The 21,358-nt window shown below is 38.5% G+C and overlaps 1 protein-coding gene across 8 annotated transcripts in view; it reads right to left on the bottom strand.

Moving 5' to 3' along the window:
* GRIA4 (glutamate ionotropic receptor AMPA type subunit 4) overlaps positions 1 to 21,358 on the bottom strand; it is a 223,924-nt gene that overhangs the window by 87,242 nt on the left and 115,324 nt on the right. For all 8 annotated transcript variants that reach the window (XR_008203502.1, XM_052671236.1, XM_052671239.1 and 5 more), the window contains exon 4: positions 4,561 to 4,745. Coding sequence is in view for 7 of the 8 variants with exons in the window: in XM_052671236.1 (XP_052527196.1) it covers positions 4,561 to 4,745 (185 nt within the window). In the remaining variant the exon portion in view is untranslated. The remainder of the gene's footprint in view (positions 1 to 4,560; positions 4,746 to 21,358) is intronic.

Below are 21,358 nucleotides of genomic sequence, written 5' to 3'. Positions count from 1 at the left end.
GACCAGGCTGGATGTGGCTCTGGGCAGCCTGGTCTGGTGGTTGGCAACCCTGCACATAGCAGGGGAGATGAAACTGGATGATCATTGCAGTCCTTTTCAACCCAGACCATTCTATGATTCTATGAAATAACATTACAAAGTTTTTAAAATATCAATTACATGTAGAAGAGATTATTCTTTTACAATCATTGTCTCAAAGCTTGCTGGGGACACAGATGGACAAGTCCAAGCAAGTCCTGGGCAAGGGTTGAGAAATCCTTTGTCTGGATAAAAGTGATGGACAAGTCCTGGGCAAGGGTTGTGAAATTTTTGTCTGAGGGACTCAGATGGACAAGGCCAGGAGCAAGGAGAGAGAGATAAGCTGCAGCTTAATGGCTAGAAGCAGTCTGCTGTGTGGACTTATCGCGAAGAAGATGGCCATCTCCAGAAGTGCTGAATGTGACTCTTACACAAGTGCCTAGGAATGCCACGATGGCAGAAGAAGAAGGATAAAAAGAAGAGCTACAATCATGATGTTTAGGTTTTCTGCCAACAGATTCCTCACGAAGAAGAAGAGGTTTCTGCCATATCACACAGAATCATAGAATCACCTGGCTTGGAAGGGACCTCAAGGATCATGTAGTTCCAACCCCCCTGCCTAGCAGGGCCACCAAACGTACACATTCAGATCAGGTTGCCCAGGACCCCGTCCAACCTGGCCTTAAACACATCCAAGGACGGGGCATCCACAACCTCCCTGGGCAGCCCGTTCCAGGGCCTAACCACTCTCCTTGTAAAGAAAAGGCCATGAGAAGCCTCACGACCTGCCTCTTCCTCCTGGACTTGATCTGCACTCAAACAGAAAATTTTGTGTGCTAATTTCAGAGAAGCACTTTAGAAACACAATTGGAAAGAAGTGACACATAAGCAGAGTTTTCCATCTCTCTTAGTGATTTTCATTCTTGGATTCAAAAAGAATTTTGCCGTGCTCTTTAAAGATCCCTTGCAGAACGTATTATGGCTCACAGTAGAAAGAGTTGTTGAGAAGGACATCACAGTCCTTGACACAAGAATATGAATCACTAGAATTGTCTTCAGCTACATAAACTGTATCTGTTACACAAAACTACGGATATGTCATTTTATCTATCTAGATCTTTGGTTTAGTTCCTTTTTTTCTATTCCGTCCTGCTAAACTGGAAATCTAATGGTAAGAAACTATCTCTAATTTCATGCAGGTAGGGAAATGGGACCTTTTCTCTCTTCCTAGTCAGTTATGCAATAGAAATAGAGACTATCATAATTTTTTAATTAAAAATGTTCAATATTTTTATTTTGACTGTGTCAGAACAAGTGAAAAAAAAGGCCAGGTAAGTGAACTGGGGAAACACTTCATTAGCTTTAGAGAAATCATTTATAAGGTTTCAGAAAACAATCTGAGAAGCATAAAAAGTCCTCTGCAACTGCAAAATGTAGATGTGCTTTCTCCAAAATAGAAGCACACGTTCTGAAGTTCTGAAGAAATCTGACATGTAGCAGATTGTCATGTTATTGCTCTCCATGCTCCTGTGTGGCTCTAAGACTCACAATTTTGGGATGAACAGCAGCACCAGCATCAAGCCTTGTGTCTGGGCTTGTACTACAGAAAGGATAAGATGACTGAAAAGCTAGAGATTTTTCTTACCATTTGTGTAGTCTTTTCCACTGCTGTTAATAGAATGGAAAAGGGTAAGCAAAGAAAAACTTACGGCAAAGGTATTGATGTTTGTATTTGGTCTTTCATAGCTTGGGATTTCAGGAAGATGAGGTATGCTAGAGGTGTGTATAGAGGAAGAATCTCACTCAGAGATAACCAAAAGCATTTCTCGCTATAGTGGTTATATGATATTAAGGAATTAGGGTGTTCTTTCACTATCCTGACAGTAAAATCTGAAAAAGAGCTAAAATTATCTTGGTACACTTGAGTTACGGCAGATTTTTGAGAGTAAGTGGATGAGTACTGACTCAAGCCGAAGATACTGCTTCTCTCACTGAGGAATCAAAGGAATGAATCAAAGCAATTATGACCTTGCTCAAAGTGATACCTTTTTCCAGTGCTTAAACTCAGCCATGCCAACTGGCACTACTACAGAAACCAAGTGAAATGTTTCTATCAACACCAAATATCTCTACTATCAACCAGATAATGTGTAGTCCTGTGTGGGGGAGCATGGCTAAGGAAGAGAAACATAGCATTATTGAGAAAACCACGATGGTGTGGCTTGGCATAGCCTCAGAAGGGAAAACTCAAAACTTGTTGTGGGCAATCCAAGTAAATTAGATGTAAGTACCTGAGGGTAGGCATCTCCTGAATTTAACACTTATTCTACCATCCCTTTCTAGAAAATATCAAAAAATCAGCCTCACTACAGAAACATAAAAATCTGAAAGGAAAACTATATAATAAAAAATGCACATGCTGGCTTGTGCACAGTTCTGGAGTTTGGATTTCAGATACATTGTTGTGATCCAGAAAAGAATATTCCATGAAGACAGACCTCAAATACGGAGTGGGTACAGCTTCTGCCATGAACCAAGGCATGTGGAAAGGTGAAATTTCAGAATAGCTTATTTCTTAGGTAAAATTAATCCTATCCAAACTAGTCAGTAGTCAAATGAACGACTTTCTGAATGTGTTTATATGACTGGCTAAGACACAGGAACATTGTAAATTAGGTATAACTCCTACCCTTGACTGTCTCAGAACAGTTAATGGAAAGAGGACTCCGTCAGCTTTCAGGCTTACCCTGCAGAGGCATTAGCCAGATTCACAGTGTCTGACTCACCCTGTTGAGGACAAGCACTGCTTTTTTTATGACTTGTCATAATGCACTAAGTGCTTATTTTAGGTAGCTAAAATCCAGACCTCTATGAAGTCACAGGAGGTCAACACCTAGTTCCATTAAAATCAATATCCAGTCCAGTTCTGAATGATCTGAACAAAGAGCACAAGGTTACGCTCGAAAAGAATTGACTATGCAGGTGATAATCGAGAAAAAAAAAAAAAAAGAAAAGAAAAAAAAAGAAGAGTAGCTTCAGGAAGGAAATAAAATGCATGTCTGAGATCAGTGAGTTCTGACTGTGTGTCAAATTACTTCGTTGCCTGTGCAACTGAGTGCATGCTCAATGCATATACCTATGTAGGATGGTGGATGTATTCTGGACTCCTGGTAATACAGCATATTTTTTCTAATTCACATTTGCATGCTGTGTGAAAGAAATTATATGCATATAAATCCACACACAATAAAGCTGAGGGGATAAATATTTTTCTAAATATACTTTAAAAGACACTCAAATGGGTGTTCTGTTTTACTGCAACATAGGCTGAACCTGGGGAGATTTTCATCATTACTATAGAAAGCATGTGTTAAAATATAATGGCATCACTGACACAAAAAATGGGCAAATGAACATCATAGCAATACAACATCATCTATTTTTCTCCTGGCAACAGTGACAGAAAAAGTCCTTTCTAAATCAGCCATATGATTAATTCTCAATTTCTCTGTCTTTCGCCTTTAAAAGAAAATGTGATGCATATATGTCTGTGAGGATTACTTTACATGCTTTTGTATCACAAATGGCATTTTTTAATTCTGTGATTTCAGCAGCAGATGCATCAGGATTCAGTGTGAGCAGCGCTGTGCGGGCCCCGCTGCCAGCAGATGGCAATCCTGTCTTGCAGGTCCTGCACTGCCAGTGGGCAGCGAACCTGGCCCCCCAACCGTGGGATCACTGAGGAGTGGATAGGTGACCCTAAATTACTCTCCCATTGCTTTACAAAATGCTCCTTTCAAGGAATTATTTTATTATTTTCCAGTATTTAAGACCTCATTCAAGCACTGGGTAAAGACAGGTCTATATGCTGGAGCAGATACTGCTCAGTGCAAGCTATCTGTGTGGAACAGTGTTTTCTTTACATAACAGCAGCTTTCTGTGAATAACTCATGGAAGATCCTGGCCTTCCTTCTCAGTTCAACAGCACCTATATCCTGCTGTTCTCCATGTTCATACACAACCTCCTAAGGTAATAAAACTATCAGCTTAAATATAAACAACAATCAATAGAAAACATTTTATAGCTAGAAATACATGGTCTTGTGAATTGCAAGTAATACAAGATTCAAATAAGCTTTTTTTTTTTCTTTCTTTTTTTTTTTTTTTTTTTTTTTTCTTCTCAAACACTATCAGTTTTTCCCCCTTAAGGTGCAGAAGGAGGGCACCATGATGATACAACAGCACTGTGCTGCTCTATCAGCCCAAAGGCCCCAGCGTGGGACACATCAGGCAGGGAGGTGCTGCCCAGAGCCCTGTGCAGGGAAAGGGGCACAGAGCTCAGGCACTGGCTGCTGTGATAAGAATCTTACAGGAAGGCAAACAGAGTGTGCATGTGAACCTACAGATGTTAGCCCATGAAGAACCAAAGGGAAGAGTAGGCAATCTCATTTCCACTGAGAAAATAAACAAAAAGCAATGCACAGTGTTATCTCATTTTGAATTTCAGTAATGTGCTTACAGAGACATTAAAAGGAGTGTTACCTGTTCTAAGAGATTCTGCAGCCTCTCTATTTCACAGTCTATTACAAATTTCTTTTCTTGTCTTCGGTCCAGGTCTTCTAAAAGCCGCCTGTAGCTGGCATCATTGAAATTCTCCACGCAGATGGCACTGACTTGCCAGCTATTTTGTCCTGCTTTTTCCATAATAGCTTGAAGTATTGAATAACCTAAAAGAAAAGGATACAATATACTAGTAACACAACAGTTGTTTTTTATTATTATTAAATAGGAATTGTTCTTAAACAATATTATGTCTGTTAATATTGGCTCCTGCAGGGAGAGGAATAAGATAAAAGTCTGTATCCCTACCTATGTTATTAGCCATGATCAGAGCACATTATGTAATTAATGACAATTACAATTGCTATAATCAGAACTCTTGGAATGATGCTCAGTATTTTGGATAAGCCACATTTGATTTATACATATAAATTCATCCTGTCAACCATTCAATTTCCCAGATTGGTTTCATACAAACTTATATATCCACACCTTTCTCATGATACCACAAAGAAAATACCAGTGTCCACTCATTCACCAGAAAGATTTGTATACTAAAAAAGCAGAGTATTAGACTCTGAGATGCTTTGTTATTTGTTGTCAGTGGACTTTTTGTTTTTTGAAAACATTTAAGCCAAGTGACTTTTGATGCTTCTCAATAAGAATTTACTGTCTCTTGCTTTTATACATAGGAGCAGAAAGGTGTGTAACTGAATTCTTTCATGCAGAAAAAAAACCAGCACCCATTGGCATTCATCAGCTCTTGCTGAATGTTTCTGGAGAGCTAACAGAGGCTGAGAGCACAATGAGGCAGGAACGGTGAGTTTCAGCAGTGGTCATAAGGGCACCTGCACTGATGCAGATTGTTACGAGTGCAGCATGCAGGCTCTTGTTCATTGCTGGTGAAAATGCACAGCTAATGGCAGTGACTGTGTTGAGAAATAGTGCTTTGCAGCTGACAATTTGCTCTATCAAACAGTGTTACTGTACTCTTTGTATCTGCTGTAGTATTCACGGAAAAATAATAAGAAGGCATTACTTTCAGAGTAACTTCCGTATTTATGCCAGTAAAGATATGTGTGAATAAAAATCACACTGATCTATTTCAGTGATCCTATATAGCTTTAATCAATGCATGCAAAGTGACTAGAGGTCAACAAATGAAGGGCACCACGGAGGCATTAATTATTACTCCTGCTCTTTATCATTACTATTTGATGCCCCCACTGTCATCTGTGAGTCCATTCACAGGCGACGAAGGCAGCACCTGCACCCAGGTCTCTGCCTGAGCCCACAGGGCAGGCTCCCTGCCCTTAACCTCCTGCCACTCCCCTCAATCCTAATTTTTCTCACTAGAGACATGCAGCACAGAGGCAGGAGAAGAGCTTGAGCCTACACAGGACACCTTGCACATCTTGCCCTGACTTGCCCAAGCATTTCCTGAAGTTGGAAGCAGGTACTATCCCATTTTTTATCTAAATGGGGAATTAGTATAAAGCAAAGAAAGTTTCACATCTCAGATCCAGAACTAATGTTTAAGAAAAACAAGGACAGGAATGCTTGTTGACAACACACTGATAGAAATGATACAATTCAAAGAAAATGCCTCTGTCCAGAATCAAAACACAAAAAATTTTAATTGCTATCTGGTTTTTCCCACTATCTTCAAAAGATTTCACCTCTTCAAACTCCCATGTGATGACATGGATACACTTGGTGCCTTCCTTCTCTCTTCCACAGGATGATCCCATGCACAGGCACAGGGATCCCCAGCTGTTATTGCAACGCACTTGGAGGCATCACTGCATGGCAGGCTCCCCGTGAAAGATACTGACTGAGAATCCCACAGACTGCAAGATGGGCCTTGTAAGTTACAGAAAGAGTATTGTGAGTGTGCAGTTGTTAACTGATAAAGTAGACCAACAAAACTACCAAACACCAGGCTTGCTACCCAGTAAAATAAAATCAGATGCTCATTTTTTTTAAATCAGAATATGCAGATTTTAGGACATATGACACTAATTCTATTGCAAATTAGGAGTAGTTATTTTCTCTCTGGCTCCTATGGCAATTGCAGTCCTCAAAGTGTTAACTTAAAATCTGTATCTTCTTGTTATTTAAGATAAAAATGCAAACGCCTATAATGAAAACACAAATTGTGTAATTTATTTTATCTTATAAATCAGACATTCAATTTACAAAAAAAATGTTTTACCTTAGGAAATACATTCAAATACTTCATGCATTGACTGATAAAGCATTTCTGTACTCAGCATATATTTTTAACCTGATGACTGCTATTTTTTTCAAAGAACCATACAGTTTTCCTGTTAATTGCTACATAATTATTCTGCTTTTCCTGTTGCTATATTCGATCTCCTTTTTGTCTGTAATTATCTCTGCAAATCATGATGTGATTCTTTCCCAAACATTGTATTTCTTGCTTCATTTCCTATTCATTTCCATATATAGATGTACATTAAGACTACTCCAGTGTTAGAGGGGTTTCTGCTTCATTTACACTGTAGCTTTGACTTGGTCTTTGCTACAAAGACAGTCAACATTTACGTAATTCAGCTTCCTGACACAAATTAACATTTTCTTTGATTCAGAATGAATGGTGTTTGAAAGAGCAATTGACATCCCCTCATTCCCCCCTTAATTCATTTTGACAACTTTACTGAGATGTGTTTTGATCAAACTGGGAGTTTATCCCAGCGTAAAGCATGACAAATATCAGGCAAACACAAAGAAAAGCTTTTCTTCTACCTTGGATCAAGGTTTGACTTGCCATCTTTCATTAGTAACTGCCTCCATTTAGGCATTTTGGGCTTCTACAGCTTCTCATCAGTAGCTGGCACTCAGACATGGGTTTTCACTTTAGTATATCTTTCATGTAGAGCATAAAACAGGTCATCTGACTAACTGGATATAGCACACATCTCCATAAGATGTGAGGGATTCCAGTGCAGGTAATTCTTAGCACAGTTATATATTCAGTGCACAAGAAGAAATTTTAATAAAACAGCCTGACAAGGATGGAGTTTATGCAGAATGAATAAAGGCAATGGGTCAGATAGGTCAGATGGCATCAAAATTACATATGCAGAGGAAAATCGCTATTTGTTAAAATAATTGGCAACAGCCAAGAGGAAAAAAAAAGTTTTATGTGATGTTGTAAATATCTTATACAGCAAAAAAACTGAAACTACCCCACAATAATACTATCAATACAGAAACTAAGTGCAGTGCTTCTGCTTAGACAAAATTCTTAGACTTCAGAGATGTATTTGCCCAAGCAAAGACATCAGAAATGAATCGTACAGCTGTGCTCCGAAAAGTATTTGTTTTCTGGTTATCTGCTGTTTATCCTCAGTTATGTCACAGACAGATAAGTGATTCATTTTCTGGATGTTTAGTGATTTGTGTAAATTTCATTCCATGTATTGTGGAATATTACTGCCTTCACAAAAGCAAACTAAAAAGAAGCTAACGCCTGTCAATGTTTTTTTATTTAAACCATTATTTTACAAAATGCTTAGGTCCACACCAAGAAACAAACGAAAAGGAAGTTGTTAGATACATATATAATAACCTTTCCTCACCAATTCAACCTTTAAATCCAGTTAAATCATTAGGAAAAAATGCAAATTACTTGGTCCAGACATAACTGGTTGAAGACTGAGGGTCTTTATCAACAGAATAACTGCCCTTCCAGCAGTTTGATTATTTAAATTAGGAAATCTGAACAAAAAAAAAAGTATCACAGAAATTGCTTGGAAACACTGTTGAAGTCTTTCTTAAATGCAAAGATTCTATATGCAAGAATATCTTCTCCTTTTTTTTTACAGGACTGGGATCCTATGGAATTTTCCTCTAATGACCTGCAAGGAGAAGTCTGCCAACTGCTTTTGTGGGTCACTGCTCAAATGCAGACTCTATTGACAACTGCTCAATGTTCAGTAATAGCAGCTCCACTTCACTACCCTGGAATCAAACCTGAGACAGGAAAAGTCTGCAGTGAACAGGGATATCAGTAGCTCAGTCAGGTTGCTCAGAGCCCTGACCAGCCTGACCTTGAGTGTATCCAGGGATGGGGCATCCTCTCTGGGCAGCCTGTGCCAGTGCTTCAACACCCTTTATTGTAAAAAAAGTCTTCTTATGTTCAATCTAAATCTCCCATCTTGGAAGTTTGAAGCCATTTCCCCTTTCCTGTTACAACAGAATATCTAAAGAGTCTGTCCCCTTCTTTCTTACAGCTCCCCTTTAGATACTGAAAGGCTGCTCTCAGGTCTCCCATGAGCTTTCTCTTCTCCAGGTTGAACAGCCACAGCTCTCTCAGCCTATTTACTTCTGTTTTATGGTGAAGTAGAAGTGTGATAATCTAACACACTACTACTGTTTTCCAAATGGATACTTGACAACTGTCCAGTTGAAAAGCAAAAAGAAACACAAAGAGTTGTTTCTCTCTTTTCCTGTAAAATCAGACTAGACAACGTTTATCTCCAAAAATTTACTTACTAGGAACAATACTGCAGCTAAGTACTTCGTATGTTTCTAACCCTACTTCCATCATTCCCCATTGCATTTTTCCACTGCAAAATGTATCAATCATAGAGAAGCAATGCCAGGTGTGCACCTGGCCTTATGTCTGTTTAAAGAGAGATTAGTAATTCTTCAGAGACAATCACCTGCTGGAGAACAAAGTGTGCAAAGCACATTGTAAGTGCCTGAATTCGGGAGTCCAGGCTTTCTCCTTGCCAGTACTGCACTGCCCTGTCTTTACTCTTCCTGCCCCTTCCCTCCAAGTAGCTGAAATCACGAGTCATCTTTTTCAATTATAGAAGTTCAGTAGTCCTTCAGTGTTTTTATTTGTCTTCTTCTGCTCCAGCTAGGCTTGCCCCCATTCAATTTCATTTCAGTAGTCAGTGCCTTAATTTTATTTATTTCCATTTAAATGAAAAGGAAAATCTGATACCTAATTCTCAGTGTGTTCAGAATAAAATGATCAGAGAAACATTTCTTGATTTTTTTCCTGCCTGAAGACACATGGTTGGCTTGTTTCCTTTTCTTTCTCTCCATTTCTTTTACCTTTTTGCTTGTTTGCTTTCACCAGCAATAGTTCAGTGATCAATTACAGAGTTATAATTTGAATTCTAATAACTTTCATCTTCCAGAAACCTGTTAATTCTGGGAAATCTTTTCTGCTGTCCCTCTAAGTGGATCCAGTTGTTGCTGATGGGTTTGCCAAGAATCAGCCAGCAAAGTGGCCGCTTGCTCTGAAGAACAGCACCCCAGTAATAAATCATGGTAGGGGATTATGGGGCAGAAAATAACTTAGTATTAATTTTCTATGATGCAAAGTGTGCACTGTTTATATATTATTACTGTTCTTTTCTTTTCTGACAGTAGTGACTGACACGAGTTAGCAGGTTAATGAATTTAGGAACAACACATGCAATGTATTTCTGTTATGGCCCAAGGAGGAGAAGACAGCTCTGTGTAACACAGACTTTTTTTTGTCTTTTTCAAAACAGACATTATATACTGCACATTGCTGAAATGCAAATACATTTTTTTCTAGTCCATGTAACTTTCCAGCAGGAACAAAAATCCAGTTGTTCCAAAAACTATCTATGATCCCTCAGCTACAGAGGCTGAGACGCTGGAGGTATTTTATGAAAGTGACTTCAGTCTAATGGAATTCATACGAGGATCAGTGAAAGAAATGCATTTGTTGTAAATCCAACAAACAGCAGAAGTGGAGAATAAATGATCAAATCATTTGCCATGGATAAGCCAATATAGATGACTATTAGGGTTGGATTCCTGTTACTTAAAACTAGCTGTCTATAAAAGAAGGTGTATAAGTTAATCATTCAGGCTTCCACAATAGAGATGGATCTCCTGTAAAAAAGGTTTTTTTTTTTTTTTTTTTTTTTTTTTTTTGTCTTAGATATTTATTTCAGAGGTGCTTTTCTGTTCTACAGAAAAGGAATCTGGACAGGAAGCTTAGTGAAAATACCTGCCATTTATACAGCCTAACCCTGGCAAGATTAATCCTGACACTACAGTGATGAAACCCATACAAATAATGCATAGTACAAATGATGCATGATTGTATTCGTTGTGTTCCTCCAGTAATTACAAACATCCACATTCATTTGTATTTTAGTTTTTCCTCATTACAGTTGATATCTTCTTATTAACACATGATCTTGTTTTATTTTTTATTTTATATTTTGGCCAGTATGCGGCTTCCTGAACTGATATTTATAAGCTTAGACATACAACCTTTGACACATGATTACTCATTCACATGCCTGACCTTCTCCGCATTTAAGCTACAACCAGATCATTCAACACAAAAAACACACAAACTGGTTAAGTCAGATGCCAGAGTAAAAGCTACAAGAAGAAGTGAGTTCTGAGTCCTTCTTAGGTCTAATTCACTGAATTGACAAAAAGATTGGGAAATAAGACAAGGAGCTCAAGAAACAATCCCATCTATTCCTCTCTATCCATCCATCCCCAAAGGCAGATGAATTATATTTAAATCAGTCTAGACAGGTATCTTTGTTTGTCCTTAAAAACCTCTAAAGAGGAGCTGTAGCTTCCTAGGTAATATATTCATTGCTTAATTATCCTTATCACTAGGAGATGTTTCCTGAAGTCAAACTTAAATCTCCCCAGGCACAATTTAAAGCCACTCATTTCTGTCCTACCCTAGTAGATGTAGAGAATGGTTTATTCCTGTCTTCTTTAAAGCAATCCTTCACATAACTGAAGATTGCTGTTTCATTTCTCTTCTGCCTGCTCTTCTCTGGATGAAACATGATTTTCAGGCTTTTCTTGTGGAATATGTTTTAGTCTAGATTCTGGCTATTTTCTTTCCTTTCCTCAGGATGGGCTGCAATTGATCCACATCTTTCTTGAAGTGCAGTGCTGAAAATGCTATATATTTTAAACACACATTCCTAAGCAGACACAATCCCTTCATTTTTTTTAATCATCTAAAAGTTAAATGTTTTCCATATTTTTTTCATCTAAACCATTAACAAAGACACTCTGAAAAACTGATGCCAGAATAGATCACTACCTGATACTCCCTTATTTGACAGTGAACCTCATCTACATTTTTCTGAGTCCAAGCATGATGATTGTTTTGTCGTATTCTAGAAATTCAATTGAGACAAAATTTCCTTACCTCATTTAGAAAAAAATCACATAAACTATTCAAAAATTCCTACTAGAATGAGACACCTATTTTTTTCAAAGTACATAAAATTTGCTAGTTTGTATACGAATGAAATTTGCTTGATCCAGCATGACTTGCCCCCAATAAATCCATGTCAGTGTTCATTTAGTCTTCCAAACTCTACGCAGTTTTAATTATATATGTTATATTACATATGTTATGTTACATACATACGTTATGGTATGATGTAGGTTATGAACTATGTCACCATTACTGTCAGTAATCAGGATAATTTTATTGCAGATGGATCTGAAATGAAACCGTGGAAACAATGGATCACATTTAGCCATTGTCTCTACTGTTGTCTGCTTCACAGATTTCAGAATATATGATGACAAAGGAAATTATCCTTATGATCTGAGTTTATGCATCTTGACTCACTGATATCTGTGACCTGGAATAACTTCTCAGTGTTGAAAGACACCTCCAAAACAAGCTCTATCAGTTGTCTGTGGTCAGACTTTCTGTCATTCTCTTCCTCAATGCTGCGGAGAGCTGTGCATGTATAACATTAGCTGAAGTGTGTAATAATTTTCTTTTCCTGAGATGGATATAAGAAATGGTGTTAGTATGTTTCAGACACAACCTTTTTTCCAAACAAGTCTTAAGAGAAACAACAGCATGTAGATTACATGCTTTCAGCAAGTAAATGGGAGGTGGCCTGGCCATGGAAATTCATGATCAAAGGTTCAGGCAGTGTCAAGTCCGATTTGTGCAGTACCCACTGTAGCAAAATGTTCCCCTTCTTTGCATTTCAGACTTCCACCTCTGTGTGAAATACACTGTGAAGGTTTTTCATCAAAATGCCATGCGATAAAGATGATGGAAAAGTTGAGAGGAACTGCAGAGAAATCTTGGTTTGGAAGGCTGACAGCTGCCCTTGTGCTCTCCCAGCTCTCAAATGTCATTACCATTCCCACATCACTATATGACTTCAAAGTAAAACTGTAACACCAAGACTAGCAACATTTTTAATGACTACATACAAAGAGATGAATACATGTGAGCATAGTTGCAAATATATGCTAAGCACTATTATGTGTATTATTAGCATTTTATATTTTCTTTCCCTGAGCTATGCCAAAGGGCTCAGTTACAACCGAATCAAAAAAGAAGTGTTAAGCTCCTCTGACGTTTACAAGTAGTAATGAAGAAAATTTCTTAAATTTTAGCAAATTCTTACTTAGAACTTTGAATGCTAAATCAGAATTTATGTCATTACAGAATAATGAGAAAAATGTAAGTCTCAGACTGAAACAATAAGCACTCACACTAAGAAGTATTCATTTTAAGAGAGAGGCAATTTTTATTCTATTTCCTCGTAGAAGCTATGTTAAGGCACACGCAAGATAAAGAGATTTGAGACAGCCAGCATGTCTTCACCAAGGGCAGATTGTGCCTGACCAATCTGGTGGCCTTCTATGATGGAGTGGCAAAAAGGCAGTGGATGTCATCTACCTGGATTTCTGCAAGGCCTTTGAGATGGTCCCTCACCACATCCTTCTCTCTAAATTGGAGAGGTGTGGATTTGAAGGATGGACTGTTCGATGGATGAGGAATTGGCTGTCTGGATGCAGTCAAAGTGTTGTGATTAATGGTTCTGTGTCAGGGTGGAGGCTGGTCACAAGTGGTGTCCTTCAGGGTTGGTCTAGGGACTGGTGCTCTTTGACATTTTAATCAGTGACATAGATGATGGCATGGAGTGCACCCTCAGCAAGTCTGCAGATGACACCAAGCTGAGTGATGCAGTCGATACAGTGGGTGGAAGGGAAGCCATCCAGGGGGACCTGGACAGGCTGGAAAAGTGGGCCCATATGAACCTAATGAGGTTCAACAATGTTAAATGCAAGGTTCTGTACGTGGGCTGGAAGGCTAACTATATCCTGGGCTGCATTAAAAAGAGGAGGCCAGCAGGGAGAGAGAGGTGATTGTCCACCTCTTGTGAGGCCCCATCTGCAGTACTGTGTCCAGGTCTGGGGCCCCCAGCACAAGGAAAGACATGCAGCTCTTGGAGTGTGTCCAGAGGAATGAATTGAATGTCTTTGCAATTCTGGCTTTACAGTCATAGATATGCAGACCTGAGCAGTTCCTTTGATGATGTAAGATAGCTAAGGTAACATCGAGATACTTGAGAGAGACATGGGGAAGAGGAAGCAAAGAATTGTGTGATTTTCACTCTGAACACTGCTTTACTGCTACATGACTAAACCTCTTTTTTAGTCCACATTATAAAAAATAATGGTAAAATATTTGACAGAGTTCAGAGAAGCAAATCAGAATGATTTGAGGCCAATATATAAAACATGACTTGCAGTACAAGACTTAGAGGAAGATTTTTCCCACCTAACTGTTACATTGCTAAGCCTATGCCAGTTACTCTGGCTTCCTTCAGCCAGCAATAGGGGGAAAACAGGCCTCTTCTGAAGGCAATTAACAAAACAGCTTAACATCTACTACATAAAAGAAATTTTCCTTTTCTCTCTACTGATTATGGAGGCAGTTTACTCAGACTAAGCTTCTTTCTCTTTAATTGATGTAACTAGTTGGATATGCACATAAGATATTTGCTATTGAGAATAAAATGCAAACTATTAACAGTGAAAAAGATTTTTAACCACAGTTGCTTCAGATTCTCTGCTCTTTGATGCCTGAGTGACTTTCTGAAAGATACATTTTATTCTCAGGCACCTTATTAGACTGCATACTGTGGTACTTTTATGATGGAAATAAGTACGGCTAATGGAAGGAGAGAGCTATACCTGCCACACACATGCCTCCTAACTTCTCCTATTTTATTAACTTACATATGAAAGCATAACTTTTCATTTAAGTAGAATTAAAAGTTTGGTTACTTTTACACTTCTCTTGTGGAGGTTGGGCAGCTTCACATAGGTTTTCTTTGATTATTCTGAGGAAGGGATTTGCATACAATTACAGAGACAATTTCAGCTCCTAGCAGGAACAAACACAGGATGAAGTAACTACTCACTATTTGATTAGACTAATTTATTACATCCCGCTGAGGCAAGCTACATTCCAAGAAGTAATCATAAACTCATGTTCAAAGCTCTGGTAGAATGAATATATTTAACAATTCAAATTAAATTTCAGCTGTAGGAATTGACATTTAGTGGGAAACACAGAAATAGGCAAGGTATAATGACAAAGATAACAGGTAAAAGAATACAGACATTAAAAGCTGTGAATGGTTTGTCTGAAAACAAGCCAGGACAGAAAATTGTAATACAATCCTGGCAAGTTTCTGCTATTAAACATATGTTGATCTGGACTTTGGTTAGTTTTAACTGACCTTGGTATTAGTGTGAAAATGAACACAGTGACCAGTCAAAAACTGCTCCATAAAAGTTAAGTGCCTGTGACATTTCATTATCCAATGGCACTTGCACTGACCATTCTGAAAGCAAACAGCCTTAAGAATTTTGTTCATTTTAGAGCTGGGTATTTCTTTCCCCTGAACAGGTGTTTGTTCACAGAAAAGTGCACTCCAGTGACATCCCAAGTCTTAATGAAAATGAGGGAGTTTTTCTGCCTTGGACTTGCCAAAATGAAAAAAAGAAAAAAAGGTTCCAAAAGAGTGGAAAACATCTAACAAAAATTGACACTGCTTAATTATTTCAGATTAGAGCATCTCTGTGAGCAGAGAAAAAAAAGACATCATTTGGTACCTGCATAATTGTCACCCAGCAAAGAACTGGTAGCAATACACTCCCTCTGCAGTGTGGTACAAACAGTATTCATCAGAGTGGGAAACTTTAACTGCACTCTTCAGTGGTTAAGCATCTTATAAAAGAATACCCTAAAAAAGCTGCAGAGCATTTGTAAACTGGCAATAGAAATTTGAAGAAGTGGAGAGCTCTCCTTGTACAGGAGAGCAATGAGAAGTGAGCATCCAGTTGTACTCAACAAATATATAATACTTTATAAGATCAAGAGCACATGATTGGCATTTTAGACTGTTAAATTTATTTTGAGTTTTCTTATAAACTGCTATCCTTAGGCTTATTGCTGAAAAAATGCTGTGAAAAAAGTAAAAAAATACTACCCAATAATATTTTCTGTATTCTTTAGCCTCTGATCCCATTGCTCTTTTCAATGCGACTGTTGAGATGCTGTTTCATAATAGAACATCTTAAATGCTCTGAATTACCTCAGCTGTCTTATTTTCCTCAAGAGATACAATGCAGATTTGTTTTTTCCAGTCTGCTTAATATATGATGTCCAGCCTTCTCAGCCTGAGGGTTGAGACATTATTCCAGAAAGGGCAGTGGGCCATGAGTAACACTGGAGGGCATTTTCTCTGGAAGAAGCAAAGAAGAGAGAATACTCCACACCCAACTCCTTCACTGGAGATGCTCAAGAGTCTCCAGCAGACCAAATTGCAGCTATAAAACTCCATGTAATTCCTTAACCACATCAGATTTTGGTTGTCTAATTGCATCTTCATCCATGGAGATGTCTGCCCTGGGGCCAAGCTTGCCTGGGCTGGAGTTGCTCTGGAGCATGTTGTGACCCAGGAATGTTCATGACAGCCACAACAAAGAGATTTTTCTTTAATAAAGTAAACATCAAAACACCTGTTTATTGAAAAATATTCTGGGAGATAGCAGTTCTACTTGCATTCAATATCCTATTTACGATGGCGTCTTGCCTTGTGTATCACTGAATGAAATAGTGAAAAAACCTTAGTGGCTTAGCTAAAGAATGTATTTTATGCAAGCAAAAAGGTTGTAATTACTTGAAAGATACTTCTTAAAGGTTTTATCTCTGTCTGAAAAAGTTAATATTCACTTTCATCTCCATAATAATTTAAATGAACAAGTCCTCTTTCAGCAAGTGTCTATTGTTAATTCATTTTTAAGATTAAAAAGGTTATTCTGATTCTGAGACAACTATCAGGAAATATGAGAAAGGCTTGTAAAATACACTCTGCGAGAGAACGCAGATAAAATTTGTAGGCACCCTGCTAGGAATAACTGTTTGCGTTTATATCAATAATGTTGTGCTCAGAGGTGTAATTGTCCAAAGGATATACTGAAAATTGCACAGAAAAGAGGAGTTAGTACTTTAATATATTATGAAGAGCAATTGTGCCATCTTTTCTTTTTCCCTTCCTTCCTTCCTTCCTTCCTTCCTTCCTTCCTTCCTTCCTTCCTTCCTTCCTTCCTTCCTTCCTTCCTTCCTTCCTTCCTTCCTTCCTTCCTTCCTTCCTTCCTTCCTTCCTTCCTTCCTTCCTTCCTTCCTTCCTTCCTTTTTTCTTTCTTTCTTTCTTTCTTTCTTTCTTTCTTTCTTTCTTTCTTTCTTTCTTTCTTTCTTTCTTTCTTTCTTTCTTTCTTTCTTTCTTTCTTTCTTTCTTTCTTTCTTTCTTTCTTTCTTTCTTTCTTTCTTTCTTTCTTTTTTAAATTACGCATAATTGAAATAAGAAATTTCAAAAGTATTTTTCATTTCTGTTCAAAAATAAGAGATTGCTCTCACCTGAATATTCAGTAATTTATTCTAAATATGATGAGAAACACAACACAAACTGCACATTTATTTTTTTATATAAATATTTGTTGCATTTATTTATATATTTAAGAGTTGATGACTTAGCTAACCTTGTACGTATTTTCCCTTCTGTCATTCCTTTGCAACTTTGTAAGTGAATCACTTCATGGTCTATATTCTAAGTTGAATTTAACAGAAGAACAAGAAGAGTACTTTAAAAGATGCTTTTTGTTAGTACTGCTTATGAAAAAGAGGACAAATGCTGTTGCATATCTCATAAAATATTGGTATTGAACTTAGCTGGAACTGCTCAGGCGAGAAGAAAATGGTCCAATATTTGAAATTTCATGTAATGAAAATTTGAAAACATTTAATTCCAAGTCCCATTTAGTACACTGACTAGATTTTAAGCAAGCAACTAATTCTGTGCCAGGTGAAAATGTAATTGACAAAGAACTTTATGGGTGGAAGGCTGGCAGGCAGGATGGGGACCTTTCTCTAGAGGACTATTACCATTCTATATTAAAACCACAGTCCTGACACAAAACATTAAAAGATGCAGCTGGACTTGGGTAATATACACAGTAAATTACAGTCTAGATCAGAACCGATGTTTTATTCTTAAATCCTTTTCTCACACACTTCTTTCCTCCAGAAATATATATATATATTTCACAGTTTAGACCTAAAGTTCACCTTCTCTGTACAACTTCCTCTTGTGTCATTTTCATACAGACTCAGTTTCACAACTTCAGGGTAGTCAAAAGATTAGGCAGAATTTTGGCATGTCAAAATTACAAACTGAAAGACATGGCATATTTGGATCATTTATTTGGATCATTTTCAAGAGATTCTTTCAAGGAAGCAACAGATTCTGATTGCTAAATGCTATGCCTTCTTTGCAAACGGAACACTTAAAACATGACCAAATATATTTTATCATATTTTAAGCATAATCTTTTCTTTTTAATATTCCTGATAGTTTTGACAGTTTGTTGTCAGCTTGTCATTATGTCAAAATTAGTTATTTCTTAGCAGAGGAGAAGTAAATGGATAAAGAGTACGACATGCCAGTGGACTGCAATAGCAAGATCCCTTTTTCACTACGGAACTATCTCAGCCACTTTATATCTGAGACAGTCAATATCTGGGTAGGAAATAAATTTTAAAAAACCTATAATGCTAATAAACACTACAAAATATTTGCCTGGGAGATGCTAGAATTTATTAAGGATAACTTACAGTAAACTGACATTTAAACATTCCTTTTGAATTGGCAACTTTCTTTGTGGGTACAGTAACTTGCTCTGAGCATGCTCCAGGTTTGTATGTTTCTACTAAAACCCCTAAGGAATTGAACTTGCAATTTTATGTCACTCAGAACTGGGACAAAAAAGGTCTTTATGCTACAAAATGGTAATACGCCAATCTGAAAGCTACGCTATTCTTTAAATCTCTTATAAGTAGTTAATTAACAGCAACATTTCTCCATTACACTGCTTCCTTGGCACTCCAAAGGTTTTCTGTCCTACAGATTGATTACAAAGGAAATGTTACAGAGTCAGCTACTGATATCCTGCCTTGATACATTTAAGATATAACATTAAAATCTGGAAAGCATCTAACCATCCTACATAACGAAGACTGGTGTGAAACCCTACATAATGCTCTTCAACATCTTCATCAATGACATAGACGATGGCATCGAGTGTACATTCAGCAAGTTTGCAGATGACACCAAGCTGAGTGATGCAGCCGATACAGTGGATGGAAAAGAAGACATCCAAAGGGACCTGGACAGAGAGGTTCAATAAGGCCAAGTGCAGGGTGCTGCACTTGGGCCAGGGCAATCCCAGGTATTTATACAAACTGTGGGAAGAGCTCCTGGCAGAGAAGGACTTGGGGATCCTGGTGGATGAGAAGCAGGACATGTGCCAGCAGTGTGTGCTTGCAGCCCGGAAGGGCTGTGTTCTGGGATGCATTAAAAAAGGGGTGGCCATAGGGAGAGAGAGGTGATTGTCCATGGTGTGAGGCCCAATCTGCAGAACTGTGTCCAGGCCTGGGGACCCCAGTACAGGAAGGACGTGGAGTGTGTCCAAAGGAGGGCCACTAAGATGATCAGAGTGCTGGTGCAGCTCTCCTATGAGGAAAGGTTGAGGGAACTGGGCTTGTTTAGCTTGGAGAAGAGAAGGCGCCAGGAAGACCTCATTATGTCCTTCCAGTACTTGCAGGGAGCTTATAAATAGGAGGGGGAACAGCTGTTTACAAGAGTGGATAGTGATAAGACAAGGATGAATGGTTTTCAACTGAGGCAGCAGAGGTTTAGTTTAGATATTCTGGTGGTTGGCAACCCTGCACATAGTAGGGAGGTTGAAAATAGATGATCATTAACATGATCCAGCAGTGCGCTCTGGCAGCTCAAAAGGCAAATGGGCTCCATCAGGAGAGGGGTGGTCAGCAGGGACAGGGAGGTGATTGTCCCTCTCTACTCGGCTCTTGTGAGGCCCCATCTGGAGTACTGTGTCCAGGCGTGGAGCCCTCATTACAAGAAAGACATTGAGATCTTGGAAAGGGTCCAGAGGAGGGCGACTAAGATGATCAGGGGGCTGGAGCACCTCCCCTATGAAGACAGGCTGAGGGAGTTGGACTTGTTCAGCCTGGAGAAGAGAAGGCTGCGGGGTGACCTCATTGCAGCCTATCAATACTTGAAGGGAACCTACACCCAGGAGGGGAGTAAACTCTTCAAAAGGGCTGACAACAGCAGGACTAGGGGAAATGGATCCAAGTTGAAGGAGGGAAGATTTAGGTTGGATGTGAGGGGGAAGTTCTTTACAAGGAGAGTGGTTAGGCCCTGGAACGGGCTGCCCAGGGAGGTTGTGGATGCCCCGTCCTTGGACGTGTTCAAGGCCAGGTTGGACGGGGTCCTGGGCAACCTGATCTGAATGTGTACGTTTGGTGGCCCTGTTAGGCAGGGGAGTTGGAACTACATGATCCTTGAGGTCCCTTCCAACCCGGGTGATTCTGTGATTCTGTGATTCTGTGATCATTATGGTCCTTTTCTACCCAGGCCATTCTATGATTCTATGATTCTATTATTCTGTGATTCTCTGATTCTATGATTCTATGATAGTCTTTCGAAATTTACATCTACACAGTGGGAAATGTCCTGAGAATCAGCTTTTGCACAGTAACCAGAATGACAGCAAAGAAATATCCAAATGCTAGTTCCCATTTCCCAGTCATAGTTTCCATAGTTTCCCAGTTCCCATAGTTTCCAGGTTCCCATACAGCCCCAATTCCATCACAGTACAACTTGCAGTACAAGCCACATGCATGGGATAAATGAACAAAGTAGTACTTTAAAAGAACAGACTATAGGTTTATAAAGTACTGTCAGTCACTTGAGATACCTGAACGTACTTAAAAATTAAATTATATGCCAGACCAGCATTCTGTAGGTTTGCAAAGTCCCTGGATTTACCAGTAAAATGGAAAGGAAAATTTAGCAAGAAATGAAGTATTCAGAAGATACTATGGGTGTATCCTAAGAAAAAAACATAATCAGATTTTCCTCTCCTAATATTGCTCCTTTTGTCTTTTCAGAATTTGCAATCTATTTTCATATTGGACTTTCCTTGAACAACAAATCCATGAAGAATTAGAGTACTTCATAGCATTTACTGGGATTTATAGACACATCAGTAAAATTATAGGAATCAAGATTGATGGACTTATTAGTAAATCTGTTTAACTTCTTTACAGTGCTATTTTGTTATTTAAATGCTTCCTTTTAGCAAAAACTAGGAATTACATCACTGATGTATCCACAAGAAAATGTAAAAAATATTAAAAGCAGCCAATAGATTGAGAAATAATCCTACATTCAAATTCTGAACACCATGGAAAAAGACACTCAAAATCACACTCAGTAATTTCCTCCTCATTTCTCAGAGAACAGAATGCCAATCCACTCCAAGTGCACAGCCACTCCAATGCTGAGATTTAGAATTAGCTAAA

The sequence above is a fragment of the Tympanuchus pallidicinctus genome, unplaced genomic scaffold (assembly GCF_026119805.1).
Source record: "Tympanuchus pallidicinctus isolate F22 unplaced genomic scaffold, pur_lepc_1.0 scaffold11, whole genome shotgun sequence".
Classification (NCBI taxonomy): Eukaryota; Metazoa; Chordata; class Aves; order Galliformes; family Phasianidae; genus Tympanuchus; species Tympanuchus pallidicinctus.
Note: the sequence above shows the minus strand (reverse complement) of the source record. Positions and strands in the feature narration are given on the sequence as shown.